This window comes from Mesocricetus auratus, unplaced genomic scaffold (assembly GCF_017639785.1).
Source record: "Mesocricetus auratus isolate SY011 unplaced genomic scaffold, BCM_Maur_2.0 Super-Scaffold_100008, whole genome shotgun sequence".
In the NCBI taxonomy this organism is placed as follows: domain Eukaryota; kingdom Metazoa; phylum Chordata; class Mammalia; order Rodentia; family Cricetidae; genus Mesocricetus; species Mesocricetus auratus.
This window is the reverse complement of record NW_024429192.1, coordinates 47,163,371-47,178,444: the sequence shown is the minus strand read 5'-3', so window position 1 is coordinate 47,178,444 and position 15,074 is coordinate 47,163,371. Positions and strand designations below refer to the sequence as shown.

Sequence of the window (15,074 nt, the reverse complement as noted above, 5' to 3'; positions counted from 1 at the left end):
TTTTGTCCGAGACAATGACGGTGGTAATCCAGACAACCTCTGGGTCTCTTTCTTATTTTCAAAATTGGGCTGTTAGCCAAGATACGTAGTCTTCCTTGACCACTCAAAATAAATCGCTACGAACTACGTAACGAACTCCACATTTAAAATAATCCGACTTTTTCTTTTCAAAATATTTGAGGCGGACTCACCTCAATCGGACTCATCTGTAAAACACCTAGCCTCGAAGTTGTTCCAAACATCTGGAAGGAACTTAAAGACACCTAGTGCTCCCTCCCGCGAGGGTCTAACCGGGCGTAACTCCGCCCCCGGGCCCGGGCGCTACACTCGGCCCGCCCCCCCACTTCCTCCTCCCTCTCCCACCTAGGCCGCTCGACCCGGTCCCTCCCAGCTCAGTCTTCCCAGGCCCGATCGCGCCGCGCAGGATGGCCGCTGCGGTCCGGCGGGGCGCGGAGCCGTGGAACCGCGTGAGGATCCCCCCGGCGGGGAGCAGCAGCACACTGACGGTGCGGGATCCCAGCGCCACCCTGGGTAAGTGAGGCTCGCGAGAAGGTTCGGCGCCTCTCCCGGAGCCAGCGGCCCGCTCACGTGGGAGGGGGTGGGACTTCCTGGGGGAGGGGCGCACCGGGCGGAAGGTCCGGACTGCTAATGTGTCCGGAGGATTTGCAGGGTCTGTAGCTCCGGGACTGTGATGCTCCTGGGCTTCTGCCTGCCTTAGCTGGACCATGAAAGCAAGGGTAGCTGGCGCGTGCAGCTCCTAATCCTTAAACGCTGCCTGGGATCTGGTACTGTCCCCAAGGATCGGGGCTGTCCCCTAAGCATCCTGCATCTCGGTCTTGTCTCCAGAATGGAGCTCGTGTTCTCCTTCCCGAGCGAGGGAGTTAGCTCGGGTCCCTCGGTTCTTCTCAAAAACAATTTCAGTTCCGAGACAGTTTTAACAATGTGTTTAGAAAACAAGAACTCTCAGATGTGGGGTGGCAGCTCATATTCACATACATACATACATACATACATACATACATACATACATATATATGAATGATGTGGAAGGGATTCTTGGAATTAGGCTATGTTAATTTTCCCTGTCCCAAATAATGGGCGGATCTCTTTTGGGACTTTCTTCGCACGATCTTGTAGAAAAATCTTTCGGGTGGGCGGGACGAAAAGATGGTTCCCTGCTCATCGATCCCCGGGGTAGAAGGCGTGGTAGAAGGCGAGAACCAACTTCCTCAAGTAGTCTGTTCTCTGGCCTTCCATTGGACTCAATGCTGTGTGTGGTACACCCTCCCACCAAAGTAATAATAATTATAATGAGGGGTGTGTGAGGTGATACCTGAGCTCCAGAACGGCCTACCTACAGCCTGAAGGATGTTTAACCTCGAAGGGATGCTCAGACCAGGAGGCATAGCTACCCAGATACGCTGTCGTTTTCTTGGTTACCTCATATCCAACTTACTTTTCTTTCAAGCTGCTAACGGTCTTATGACTGTCAGCTAAGAAAATTTGTTATTTCTAAAACTGAGGTTTTAGCTGGTAGTTGGTGGTGCACGCCTTTAATCCCAGCACTCGGGAGGCAGAGGCAGATAGATGGATCTCTGTGAGTTCGAGGCCAGCCTGGTCAGCGAGTGCCAGGAAAGCCTCCAAAACAATACAGAGAAACCCTGTCTCGAAAAGCCAAAAACAAACAAACAAAAAAACCCAAAACCCAATAACAACAACAACAACAAAAAACCTTCAAAAAACCAAAAAACTGAGGTTTTAGCCCACTCTAAAATGGGAATAAAAATAGTACCAGTTTCTTGGGGCTGTTTTGGGAAATAGAAGAGTTGGTAACTATGAAGCATTTGTAACACCGCCTGGTATGACAGTCAAATGATAGTAGTCATTAAATAAACACATTTGTCCATAATTTTTAAATATAACCTATCACATCATCTCACCTCTCTTCCCATCTATATTTCCCATGCTCTTTAAATCTCTCTCTAATTCCCTGTTTCTGCTTTAGACATTTGCATTGCAGCTGTCATTAAAGGATGCCATCTCGTCACACAGTCAATCAAGAGCAAAACCTTAGATGCAGAAGTGGATGTGTTATGCTCTGTTCTCTACAGCAATCACAACAGAATGGGCCGCCACAAGCCCCATTTGGCTCTCCGACAGGTGAGGGGAAGCTCCGCTCCATACATAGCCCAGTACTGACGAACACCAGGATCATACTGCCACTTACTATTTTGTTATTTATGGAATGTTCATTAATTATTTTGATTCATAAGTCTGTAAGACACAATTACCTGTTGGATATTTTGGCCTTTTATTTTCCCAAAATATTTTCAAAAAGTAATTTATGGTCAAGAAATTTATTTCAAAGCTGGTGCACACCTTTAATCCCAGCACTTGGGAGACAGAGACCGATTAATCTTTGTTGGTTTAAGGCCTGGCTAGTCTATGTAGGGAATTCCAGGACAGCCAAGGCTATGTAGAAAGACCCTGTCTAAAGGAAACAAAAAACAAACAAAACAAACAAACAAAAAAACCCTCAAAAAGAAGTATATTTCAATTTTTTCCAATTTAATTTTCACTATGCGCAGTCTTTAATAGTGCCTTTCCCTACTTCAATGTAAACTAATTTAAGTCCTGAAATCTTAAAAATGAAAACATTGTGGTTTAGTGTTGTGGTTTACTTCTTGTAGGGTCATAATGTCGTCATCAGTGTGTTGGTGTAGTGGTTTATGGTAAGTGGTGGTGTGAAGTGCTTTCATGTGAGTTCTGGAGATTGAGAAAGTGTTGTGGCCTTGAGCTCCGTGACTCGGTGGCAGAGAACTGCTGGAGCTGGGCTCTGTCTGCCATTTACACACCCTCCTTAACAGTTCCACAAGTACCTTTTCAAAGCTCAGAGCGCTGCCCACTGTCCGTGAGAGCCATCTCTCCAGTGATTATTTGCTTTTCACAAATTCTCTCAACACCCTACTGGTGTCAGATATATAGCAATAAAAAGACATAGGCTCTACTGTGCAGACTCTTTTCTCTGGTTAGCTCTACTCCCATTGCTTAAGGGATGAGGATGCTCTCCTCAAAGAAGATCACTGTCTTTTCCTAAGTTGTCTTCTCTGGGGCTGCTTTTACCCAAGTCTTGTAACCCAAGAGCAAACTTGTTCATTACCTTCCTTGCTGAAGTTCTTAACTGCCTTTTCCTTTCCATTCCTCTCTTGCCCTCCCCAAACCATATTTCACTCACTGTAATTTCCAAGTACTTTACCATCTTGGGCTGTCAATACCTATCTTAAAAGATGGTGTCTAGACTTAGAAATTAAAAAAGGTAGGAGCCAACCCCAGAGAATGTAAGGGTTAACTGTGTTGAAGTAGAGTCCGTAACTCTGATTTGGATTTTAATCTATCAAGCTATGGGACTCACCAATAGCAGTTCCCATCAGGGGCCTTACATTCTTCAAAGTGTGGAGGCAATCCAGGGAGTGCCCTCGGTGGGCATTCCTGACAGCGTTTATACAGCATTCTGTATGCAACATGGCTTGTTTTTTCCTGACAGCCTACTAAGCCCTGTTCTAATAACTGGATTACACTGGTGAACAAAATGGAGGAGGTATATTGTCCACGGGGAGCTTATAGTATCGTTGGAGAAAAGGGCAGGCAGACAGCCAGTCAGTCAGTAATTGGCTATGCCCGCTGGTAACAGTGCTGTAGGGAAAAGCAGAGCAGGGGGAGACTGTGATTTTAAGTAAATCATACCCGCTTTAGCTTTAAGACAGTACTTGATACGTTATCTGTCCTTACTACTTGAAATTGGGATGTATCATATACCATGCCATCTCCCAACATGCTTTGCATGTAGGTAGGTGTTCAGTATAGATTTGTTCTAGGACTAAGTCACTTTCTTCATTTCTGGTGTTTACAGACTATTGAAACTGAGTAAAGAATTTACTTTCTTGTTTTACTTGGTTCATTGCTGTAAGTATCTTCCCCCAATAGATTATAATATTTAGACATATTTGTTTTGATCCCTTTATGGCATCGAGCACTTGGCACATAGTAATTTCTTGAATTGAGAGATTTTTGGGTTGGTTCAATTTCAGATTTGTGAGCAGAAGTAATTGCTTTGGGATTTGGGTTTCCTTTTCCTTAAATGAGAAGGTCTTCTGCAGCACATTTCTCTACTGTGAATGTTTCTTGGTTGTATCTGTGACACTGCTGTGTTACACACATTCTAATTTAAACCCACCTTCCTCCTCCTGTTTGTTTTCTTCGCATTCTTGGTCGTATCTGCAACACTGTTGTGTAATAACACACATTCTAATTTAAGCCGATCTTCCTCCTTCAGGTAGAGCAGTGTTTAAAGCGTTTGAAAAACATGAATTTGGAGGGCTCAGTTGAAGACCTGTCACAGTTGTTGTCTGCCAAGTAGGTGGCCCATTGCTTTGTCAGGATGTCTTTGCTATTCTCTGCTTGGTGTTGAGATATAATCAACCATGCCAAGATATATACATTGTGTTTTAATAAGGGGCACCTGTTGTTTGATGGGAGGGGCTGGTGGGACACGGAGACGGGGCTCACAGTAGGTTACAGTGAAAGAATAGTCGGTTGCTAGTGGGCATAGCCACCTCAGGCTGAGCCTAAAGCAAGTCTTCACGTGGATGCTGCTATAGAAATGTGTTTAAACATGAAAGTCATGCCCTTTTCTGTTTATGTCAAGTGAAATCCAGCCTGGAGCTACTGAGAACCGTGTCGTCCCCAGCCAGCCGGTGGTGGAGGTGGTGCTGCTCAAGGTTTTAGGAGGCTGCAAGTTGTTACTGCGCTTGTTGGACTGCTGCTGCAAAGCATTCCGGTACCCTTGACTACGGGAGCGCCTTCTTTGGAACGGGGCTGTTTGGGTATATTTACAACCTCTGTTTAAAAGCTGTGCTGTAAGGTGGTGTAACCTGTGGGAATTCTTAAAGCTTTGCCTTTGGACCCGCCTTCTAGCGACTGCTGCTGTGGTCCGTGCCTAGCATGAGCCTACCCAGCGCGCATTCTAAGAGTTTGACCATTAGAACTTTTTTAAAATTTTTATTTATTTATTGTGTATACATTGTTCCTGCCTGCACACCAGAAGAGGACACCAGATCTCATTATAGATGGCTGTGAGCCACCATATGGTGCTGGGACTTGAACTCAGGTCCTCTGGAAGAGCAACCAGTGCTCTTAACCTTTGAGCTGTCTCTCCAGCCCTCCGTTAGAACTTCTTACTCTCAGATACTAACTGTAGTAGTAGGAGCTCTAGTAGAATAGACATTTCTTCTCTGTTTTTAGTGTACTATGTCATTATTGCCATGCTAGGACTTTAATACCTTCAAGGTCTTCTTCTAATTTATTTCTTTCATAATTTTAACTTACAAATCTTCCTTTGGTTTTGTTTTTCCAACCTAAATTGATTCTTCAGGTTGACTGTGAAGCACTTAGGACTTCAAGAATTCATTATTTTGAACCTTGTGATGATTGGGCTGGTGAGCAGGTTATGGTATGTTTGCCTTTTACACTCGTGTTTCATTTCTAACTCATGTTTGCTCAGTTTCGTTTCCCACTGTTGTTCCTGGGATCTGAAGGTGTGGACTGCCTATCTTCTTATGACAGTTTATTTGCAGATTGCAAGCTGAGGGCTGGTGGTTATGCCAGAGGAATGGGCTTTGCTTCTGAAACCATACAGCTAGCCTGGCACTCAGAAAGTGAATTCCCAGGACCTAGGAATTATAATAATAGTAATAGTAATAATAATAATAATGGTGGCAGTAGTAATATTGTAGTAGGCTTTTGAAAAAGCTGCTGTTCCGGTGGTGGCCATATCTTGATTCTGTCCGACACCTGATTTCTAATTTTAATAGCAATTAGAAATACAATTTGACCTTCTTTGTATGCTCTAGACTTCTGCCTAACACACGACTGCTTTTGAAGCATATTTGGTTAGTGTAAATGATGCAAGTAATACCCACTATAAAAGGCATTTTCCTTTTTTAAGAGCTTTTTTTATTTTATTAATTAATTAACTAATTAATTAATTTTGGTTTTTCGAGACGTGGTTTCTCTGTATTGCTTTGGAGTTTGTCCTGGATTGCTCTGTAGACTAGGCTGGCTTCTAACTCACAGAGATCTGCCTGCCTTCTGCCTCCTGAGTGCTGGGATTAAAGGTGTGAGCCACCAACCCCTGGCTAAGAGCTCTTTTTTTAAAGAAAAGATTTATTTGATTATTTTATGTGTATGAGTGTTCTATCTAAATGTATGCCTTTACGCCTGAAGATCCCCACTATAGATGGTTTTGATCCACCATGTGGTTGCTGGGATTTGAACTCAGGATTTCTGGGAGAGCAGCCCATGCTGCTGACCCATGTCTACATTACCCCCTGCCCCCCAAGACATTTTCTTGTGTGAGTTTGTGTAGCATAAAATGGTTTGATGGATAAACCACACAGAATTGGATCATTAGCTCTTAACTGAATATAGCAAAACTGTCAAAACAATAAAAGCAAACCCAGAAGATTCTTTTTACCATTAAATGTAAACCTTGCTTTGATGTCTTAACCCAGGTATCTCATTTGTATTTTCAATCATCAATAAGAATTCTGCTTATTCTTAATCAGAAGTAATAGCATTTTGAATTGCTAATGTTACTTTGTTAATAAAAGAAATTAAGAGAGGCTCTTACTGTGTAGCCCAGACTAGCTCTGAATTCATGATTCTATTATCTTAGTCTCCTAAGTGTTGTAGGTATATACTCCCAAGCTAGGCTTGCTAATCATATTACTTAAAATGTTTAACTTTTGCTATTTTCTGAAATGAAAAGTGATTTACATTTTACTGATTAAAACAATGGTTTATGCTTAGAAATCCAAAACCACAAAAATGTAAAGAACTTGAAATACACCTGAAATCTCATGTCAGTACAACACCCATAAGATTTTTTTGGGCACATCTTTGACACGTCTTTTTGGAGTTCTTTTTGTGTAGCGTTTACTATTTAGATTGTGTTTGGGGTGGATTAATCTGACAATTTGCAAATACACACCTTGGGCATTCTGTTTGGTTTTGTTTAATCTATAGTTGCAGAGCTTGATAGCTCTTTATTTTCAGTTTTGGGCCTTGTGTTTATTGCATATCTGCAGACAATATTACTAGCCGATTCATGAGCTTCTGTGTCTTTCTAGGGTTCTCCATAAGGGACTTTTAAGGAGGCTGATTTCCTTATATGAGCCATTGTTTCAATTGCTTCAGGAAGTCTCCAGGATTCAGCCCATGCCTTACTTCAAAGAGTATGCCTTTCCTTCAGATGTTACTGACTTTCTAGGGTCACCATACATGGAACTCTTTAAGGGAAAAAGGCCTGAAGCTGTTGCAACTAAAGGAGTAAATAAGTTGCTAAATAAATTGTTTTTAATGAAAGAACAACTACCAAAGATCAATGAAGACACTCTAGATAGAATGTCTAAAACATCTGAACAAAGGAAGAGAAATGTACAGAGTATTGTGGACCTGGGACAGCCGGTGAGAATGAACAAAAAATCCAAAAAAGGTGAGTTGCTTGGACAAGCACGTACTCTTTCTCTTTTAAAGTTTTATTTTTATTCTTTCTTTTTTAAACATGTACTTTAAAAATGAGCCTTTGAAGGCATGATGTGGTTGTGCATTGTCTAGAGAGAAATTCAGAATTTCTTTTCTTAAGTCACTGATTATATTTAGGGAGGTATGAATGGTACCCATTTTCAAAGATTTTCTTCTAGTTCCTTCCTGGGCCTTTGCTTTCTTCTCTTCATTTCTTTGCAGCAATTTGGCAGGAAATGGCATGAGGTTAAGAATTTGTTGGTTTGAAAGTCTTATGGCTGAGTTTTTCTTTTCCTTTGTTTAATTCCACAGAAAAGCCATCAGGATTTGACGTGCGGGCTCTCTGCACAAGGCTGCGACACAAGGCTACTCAGGTCTGTATGGTTTAACCTAACACAGCTTTTCATTTCTACCAGCTCTAGAGGAAGCTACTCGCTAAGGAGAGAGCTGGACATTACTCTAACAAGGTTGCACTCTTAGTTCTCAGTGGGAGCTTCTGAATGAACAAGACAGGGTTTTTCAATGGTCCTGGTTACTCCAGTTAGTAGAGTGTGTTCAGAAGGGCTTTTAATAGGCATTTCTCTGGAATTTAAAGGTAACCGTATGGCCCATCTGAAGTATGGATGGTGAGCAGTTTAAGGACATGGGCTTTGTAGCTGCTGGAACTTCATATTACCTGTGTGATCCCTTAAGTTCTCTGACCTTGCTATACCTCCTTGCTCCTCTCCATGCTTCTCCTAACTTTGGTCTAGCTTCAGTACATGTAAATGAACTCTTGAGTGTGGGAAGCATTTAACTGATGGCAGATGTTGTTAGTAACAGCCATCATTTTGTCTTCCTCCTCCTCATTTGTCATGAGATATCAGCCATTCTTTTAGGGGTTCAGGCTTTAACTTGGTAACTTTAATTGTTCTGGACTTCATGACTGATAAGTTCATTGGTGTTACCCTTTACTCAGTAACTGCTTGACATTTTATTACCCTTTATCTGGTTTTCTTTTTGGGTTATGTCTTCCATTTTATTTAAGGAATCCCCACTCCCCACCTCCAGACAGGGTTTCTCTGTGTAGCCTTGGCTGTCCTGGAATTCACTCTGTAGATCAGGCTGGTCTCAAACTCACAGAGATCTGTCTGCCTCTGCCTCTCAAGTGCTGGGATTAAAGGCATGCACCACTACCTGACTATTTAAGAACTCTTAATCATTTCTAAGAACCTGTGTGTTTTTTTTTAAATATTTATTTATTTTATGTGAGTGCTGTATCTGCATGTACAACTTTATTCCAGAAGAGGGCATCAGAGTCCACTATGATGGTTGCTGGAAGAGCTGCCAGTGCTCTTAACCACTGAGCCATCTCTCCAGCTCTGACCCCATAGTTCTTTATTGAACTTTTTAACACAGATGGCAGCTTGCATTTTCATCTTACCTAATTCACGAGTTCAATTTCAAAGGAGGAAACTGAGGCATAGACAGTCTCAGAAAGGCTATCCAGGCCACATGATGAAGTGACAGGGATCAGGTTTGACTGCGGCAGTCCCCGGGAGAATCTCAGAACTCTAGTCTGGGTCTTCCCCCTCTGCAGCTTGAGAGCCAGTTCTCATCTGGTTGGTTAGGGTCCTCCTCATTTGAGAGTAATTGCTGCCATGTTGTAATTGGCATTCATAGGCTCAGCTTGTTTTTAAAGCAAGTTATTGATCATAAAACAGTTCTAGAGGGTCTTTAATTCATAATTATTTCTTTAGGTTCCTGTTGAATGTGGGAATTATTTATTATTATTTATTTGACTGAATCTCACTATGCAGCCCTGGCTGGCCTGGAAGTCACTATATAGCCTAGCAGGCTAACCTCATAGAGACCTGTCTGCCTCTGCTTCCTGAGTGCGGAGATTAATGGCATGTCCTTCCACAAATTTGGAAAGAAAGCAGCTTTGATTGGAAGCTGGGTGGACTTGGTAGGTGGAATAATCTTCATAAAGTTGAAAAAGCTAGTAAAATCCAAACTTGACTTGCTATAGAAGAGACTGGAGAAATAAAGATGCCTTGTTAAAAGTGGTGCATGGCTGGGAAGACTGCACACTTATCATTTTATCCTGCTCACCAGCTGGCTGACAGCCCTATCCATGCCAGACACTTTCCAGGGCTCCCTATCTTTATTGTTTTCAGTGATGTTTATGACCCATCTTGAGGATTGTTCCTGTGGGGATAGAGATAAGTGGAAAGCAAGTGTAGTCCAAGTCAGCCCTGTGGCACAGGCCTGTTATCCCTGCTACACAGGAGGCTGAGGCAGGAGGATGGCAAGTTCAGTCTTGCTGAACTAGAGTGAGTTTAAATCAGCCTGGGTAATTACATGAAGTCCTGTCTCAGAATAAAAACCTTAAGAGGGCTAGGGATACAGGCCACTTCCCAAGTGTGTGCAAGGTCCTAAGTTCAGTCTTCAGTAAAATAAATAAAGTCAAATAAAACAACCTCCCAAACAAATAAACTAGGTAGTTCAGTGATGTCATTGTTAAAGACTTGTGATTTTTTCCCCCCCTCATCATTAGCCTTTGACAAGTATTTAATCAGAGTTTTATTTTATATGTTACATATGTGTATGAGAGTATCTTGGATTTTCTCTCTTTCTTTTCTTTTTGGTTTTTCAAGATGGGGTTTCTCTTGTGTAGCTCTGGCTGTCCTGGAACTTGCTCTGTAGATCAGATTCACCCACATCTGCCTCCCAAGTGCTGGGATTAAAGGTGTGTGCCACCACCACCCAGCTTTATTTTGGGTTTTCTGTGTACATTTAATTAAAAGGCAGATAGGACCTACCTTGGTAGAGAGGTTAAAAAGTAGTGTTAAGAGAGTGGATTAAAGCCGGGCGGTGGTGGCACACGCCTTTAATCCCAGCACTTGGGAGGCAGAGGCAGGCAGATCTCTGTGAGTTCGAGGCTGGGCTGGACCGACAGCCTGGAAAACAATACAGAGAAACCCTGTCTCATAAAAACCAAAAAAAAAAAAAAAAAAGAATGGATTAAAAAGGACAGGTTAATGGATTAAGAGTTTCCTTACCATATACACAAAAAGACTAATTATTTGAAATTAAAAAAAAAAAGAAAACAATCAGCTTTCCAAGACTCTTATTCTTTGTTATAAGTCAATACCACTTTCAATTTATCTTCTCACCTTTTTATATTTCAGGAGACCACTCATGAGTTTAAATGTTCTCAGTCCAGATTTAAGACAAGCAAACTTTCCTCTCAGAAACTGACACGAACTTCCTGGGCTAGCAATATTGTGCAAAGAATCCGAGTGACCAAGACTTTCACCCAGCTCTCTGAAGAAATCCAAATGGCAGTCATGTGGTGCCGGAGCAAAAAACTCAAGGCTCAGGCCACCTATCTGGGCAACAAACTTCTTAAGAGTAACAGGCTTAGACATGTGGAAGCTCAAGGTTATAGGTAATTGTGTTAGAAAATTCCTCTCCCCTTTTGGTAAGAAAGTGTACGTGTGTGCATTGCCTCCTTTGTTTAAAATGGGATGTCTAGCAGCCCTCGGGGTACTAAAACAAGACCTACTCAAAGTATAGTTGCCTGTGTTGCTCATGGAATCTGGGCAGTTGCGTCAGGAGGGAGAAAGTTAATGAAGAGTTAGTTCATTGGACTTAAACTAATTTATACTGCATGCATCATTCTCACTGGTTCATTTCAGAAGGCGTGGGTTAAGGTTGCCCGGGGACAGCCGCACGCAGCAAGCAGTTTTAGTTCTCAGGAACTCATGTTCTAGTGGGAGGTAGCCTTCTATAGACAGCATCAGCATAGCTGGGTGAGGACATAAGAGAAGTGAGTGCTTCTGCGTGTGCGGCCCACACAGGCTGCAGGGATTAGGGCCAGGTCTGATGCTTGTAAAGCAGCTGGATGCTCACATATAGGTGTGTTCAATTTTCGTGACTCTTATAAACAAAGAACAGTTTAGAACAGCGAGGAAACAAGTCATGATGAACAGTTAGCAAGAGGGTAACAAACTAAACTCGGGTTTATTGGTTAAACTGCTACTTTCTACTTCCCAAAATATAGTAACCATATTGCCCTGTTGCTATTTCATTAATATGTTTTGTTTTTCTGTAGTACATTTTGTAAAACACTTAATGCCCACAGTACTCTGAAAGATAGGCAAGTTATCATTCCCATTTTATATGCAAAGAGATGGTATTGCTCAAGGTATTGGGATTGGAGATCTAGAACTCAATTCCGTTCTTCTGATTCTTGTTTTCGTTTCAACTCAGAAAAGCACCCACTTTTTACACAATGAAAAGTCACTGCTATAGTCATGTCTGGGAAAGGGGTCATGAATTGCTTTCCTTAAATGACTATGCATTTTTTTTAAATGAAGGGATTTGGGTAAGGCACATAGAGCCAAGTTAGTCTTTACCAACAGTAAGGTAGGTAGTTTACGAAGGCCAGAATAACTCATAAGGTAGTGAAGCAAATGCCTAGACTCCTCGTCTGAGTTCTACTGCAGACTTGAAGCGGGTACAGCACAACTCACACTTAGGCATCTGACAGCTGTCAGTTTGTCTTCACTTGAAGCCCCTCTTCACTTCTATTCCTTTGCTCTGATCATCTGCTATGCCATGAACTCAGCTAGAAATGCATTATGACACACTGCAGAGCTTCCCATTTGTGGTATTTTGCAATTTCCACTTGTTTACCCTAGGAACAGACTATTGGTGTAAGGGAAAGGCCATGGCTCTCAAGTGTGGAGGTGTCTCACCATTTGTGACCTTGCTGGGTAGTTACTGGAGTTGCTCTGAGGGTAAAATGGAGGCACATTTGTCTGCATCCTGAATTAGAGAGGGAATTGGAACTCTCACTTCTCTGTTTTGTATGTTTGAGGTTATACATACATACAGGCCTAGGACTTACAACAAATTGTGTACTTTTCTGTTGGAAATTGGTGCAGATAGTTAAAAGTGCTTGAGAACTTTTTAGAATCATAGTAAGTTGAGATTTTTCTCTTCTGTCCTTTAGTTTGCCAAAGAAGCTACAGTGCATGAAAACATCTCTTTGCAACTGCCTTCTTCGAGGCTCCATTATCAGCACTTCAAAGTGTTCTCCCAGACAAAGAAGATCAAAGCATAAAGTTTTATCGAGACAAAGGAAACCACAGAGAAAGTTACAGTCAACTCTTTTAAAGGAAACTCAGCAGGTCCCTGAAGGGACTCTGAAGAGCGCTAGGGACCCCAGTGCTAAGTGGAGCCGCTCAGGTGGGACAGTTCCGAGGACAGATGTCTGTCCTAACAGAAAGCAGGTCTTGAGAAGACTTTCAAAGCCTGCCCTGAAAACAAAGGGGCCAGGGTTCCATGGCACTGTCTCAGCAGGCAGTGGAAATGAAACTGCTTTGTGGACAGAGACACAAACACACACACACGGTGTGCCAGAAGCTGCTAGAGAGGCAGATGACATTGATGATATTTTTGCTTTGATGGGTGTTTAGATGCGAAACTTCTGGGCAGTTACCCAGCTGGTTCAGGGCTCTGCTGTTTTAAGTGGAAGCGCTGAGAGCTGTGTCTGCAGCATTCCACACGAGTGCACGCCAGTTCAATAAACATTTACTGCAGCTCTGTGTCAGTTAATCACTTAGTATTTATTTGACTATGACTGCGTAGGGTGTGAAATGATAAAAAGTCTGTCACAGCCTGCCCCTGAATAACACATACCTTCTTGACTGAAGCAAGGTTTCTGAAAATCAGATGAGTTTATGACTTACCAGGGAGTTAAGATCTGAAGTTCACAAAATCTTACATATCTTAGGGTAAACAGGGAGCAGGGATGGAGTAGCAAGGAAGTACCATAAGGGGTCACTTGGCCTCACTGACCCCATTCCCTTTTTAAGGTTTTCACAGTGTGTGTGTACATGTGTGTGGATATCAGAGGATAACTTGTGAGAGTTAGTTCTCTCCTTCCACCAGTAGGTCCCAGGATGGAATTCAGATGGCAGGCTTAGCAGCGTGTATGTTTACCCGCTGGGCCATCTCATCTGCCCAGGTTCTTTTGAATAACAGTGTGTGTATGCCAGTGTATGTTATGTTACTGAAATGAATTATCAAAAGATTTTTCCATTACTCAAATGGTTAAAACTTGTTTAATCCTTATTTTGTCACTGTATACTACAAGGCTTTTGGAGTTTCCTTATTGTATCTATGGAATGCAGCAAAGAAGTAGGTGAGTGTATAAATAAGGCCCATCATAAATTTATAACCTGGTATCAATACCATAACCCGACTTTGTACACAAAGAAGTAGGTGAGTGTATAAATAAGGCCCATCATAAATTTATAACCTGGTATCAATACCATAACCCGACTTTGTACACACCAGTACACCTGCTCCCAGAAATGATGGTCATGGAAAATCCACTTGGCCCTCAACTCCTCCAGGCCAGAAAGAGTGAGTTTCTTAGGAGAAAACAGGCATCTTCCCCTTGCCCTCTGTAGTGACCAGGTGTCCTATGACAGCACAAGCTGTAAGCCGGCAAGCCTGGGCACACCTGGACACTGTTGCCTCAAAGGCCTGAGGTGGGAGTGGTGGGCTGTGAATCTGGACTTTCCACACTGCTTTCTGCTCTGGAACATTTTGACTACAAACAGGCTCAAAAAGTTACAAGTTTGGAATATTTCTGATTTGGGACTCTTGGACGTGGGACATTCTACTATTAAAGTCTGCAAATATAAATTCTGTAATCTAAACACTTCAGTTCCTAGCATCTCACATATGGTTGAAAGGAGCATTAGGTGTTCCAGTCTTTTTAAGAGCAGTGCATGAGAGAACTCATGTCTTTTCTTGACACTCATTGCTGTGTCAACCAGTTTTGAGTGGGACTGGACTTCTGCTTTGGGGACCTGTCCCTGCTTTTAGGCTTTGTATATGCCAGGCTACAGCTTTACCACTGGGCTCCATTCTCTTGCAGTAGAGGCCCACGTCTTGGGGCTGTGCACAAAGTCCCTCAACACCAAGCACCAGCGTCTGTGGGCAGCACGCTGGACAAGCGCTCCTGCTTCACCATCCCATTCTCTTCGTCACTCACAAGTATGCTCCCATGGAAGCTTTGGCAGACATCTCTGCTTCTGGCAGGGGACCTTTGACTGCAATTCTTTTTTTTTTTTTTTTAAAGATTTATTTATTATACACTGTTCTGTCTGCATGTCAGAAGAGGGCACCAGGTCTCATTATAGATGGTTGTGAGCCATCATGTGGTTGCTGGGATTTGAACTCAGGACCTCTGGAAGAGCAGTCAGTGCTCTTAACCTCTGAGCCATCTCTCCAGCCCGGAGTGCAATTCTTTTGACACCTGTATTTTGCTTTGTGAGAATTTTTTAAAATCTTTTTTAAATACTGCTAATTAGGACAAAACAGACTAGCTAATTATAAAACAACTGAAAACAGTTACTATTGAGTTTTTAAAAAGCCATGAAATTGTACATCCTTGCCACAGTTATAACCTCTGACAGCAATCTCACTTT

General features: G+C 42.4%; 1 protein-coding gene across 2 annotated transcripts; it reads left to right on the top strand.

The window, feature by feature from the left end:
• Positions 1-344: 344 nt before the first annotated feature.
• Nepro (nucleolus and neural progenitor protein) lies at positions 345-13,188 on the top strand. Of its 2 annotated transcripts, none has more exons than XM_005074755.4 (9): positions 345-531; positions 2,006-2,160; positions 4,334-4,413; positions 4,706-4,837; positions 5,432-5,509; positions 7,188-7,552; positions 7,894-7,955; positions 10,755-11,014; positions 12,584-13,188. In XM_005074755.4, the coding sequence occupies exons 1-9, from the start codon at positions 426-428 to the stop codon at positions 13,047-13,049; spliced, it is 1,704 nt and encodes a 567-aa protein (XP_005074812.1). In that variant the 5' UTR covers positions 345-425; the 3' UTR covers positions 13,050-13,188. The 2 variants fall into 2 exon arrangements, with proteins under 2 accessions (XP_005074812.1, XP_040606712.1); XM_040750778.1 differs by lacking the exon at positions 345-531 and adding an exon at positions 652-785.
• The last annotated feature ends 1,886 nt before the right edge of the window (positions 13,189-15,074 follow it).

Excerpts from the sequence above, each read along its gene's own strand:
- Nepro (XM_005074755.4), top strand. The coding sequence starts at position 426 with ATGGCCGCTGCGGTCCGGCGGGGCGCGGAGCCGTGGAACCGCGTGAGG. Across the intron at positions 2,161-4,333 it reads CCCATTTGGCTCTCCGACAG|GTAGAGCAGTGTTTAAAGCG; the intron begins GTGAGGGGAAGC and ends TTCCTCCTTCAG. Across the intron at positions 7,553-7,893 it reads GAACAAAAAATCCAAAAAAG|AAAAGCCATCAGGATTTGAC; the intron begins GTGAGTTGCTTG and ends TTAATTCCACAG.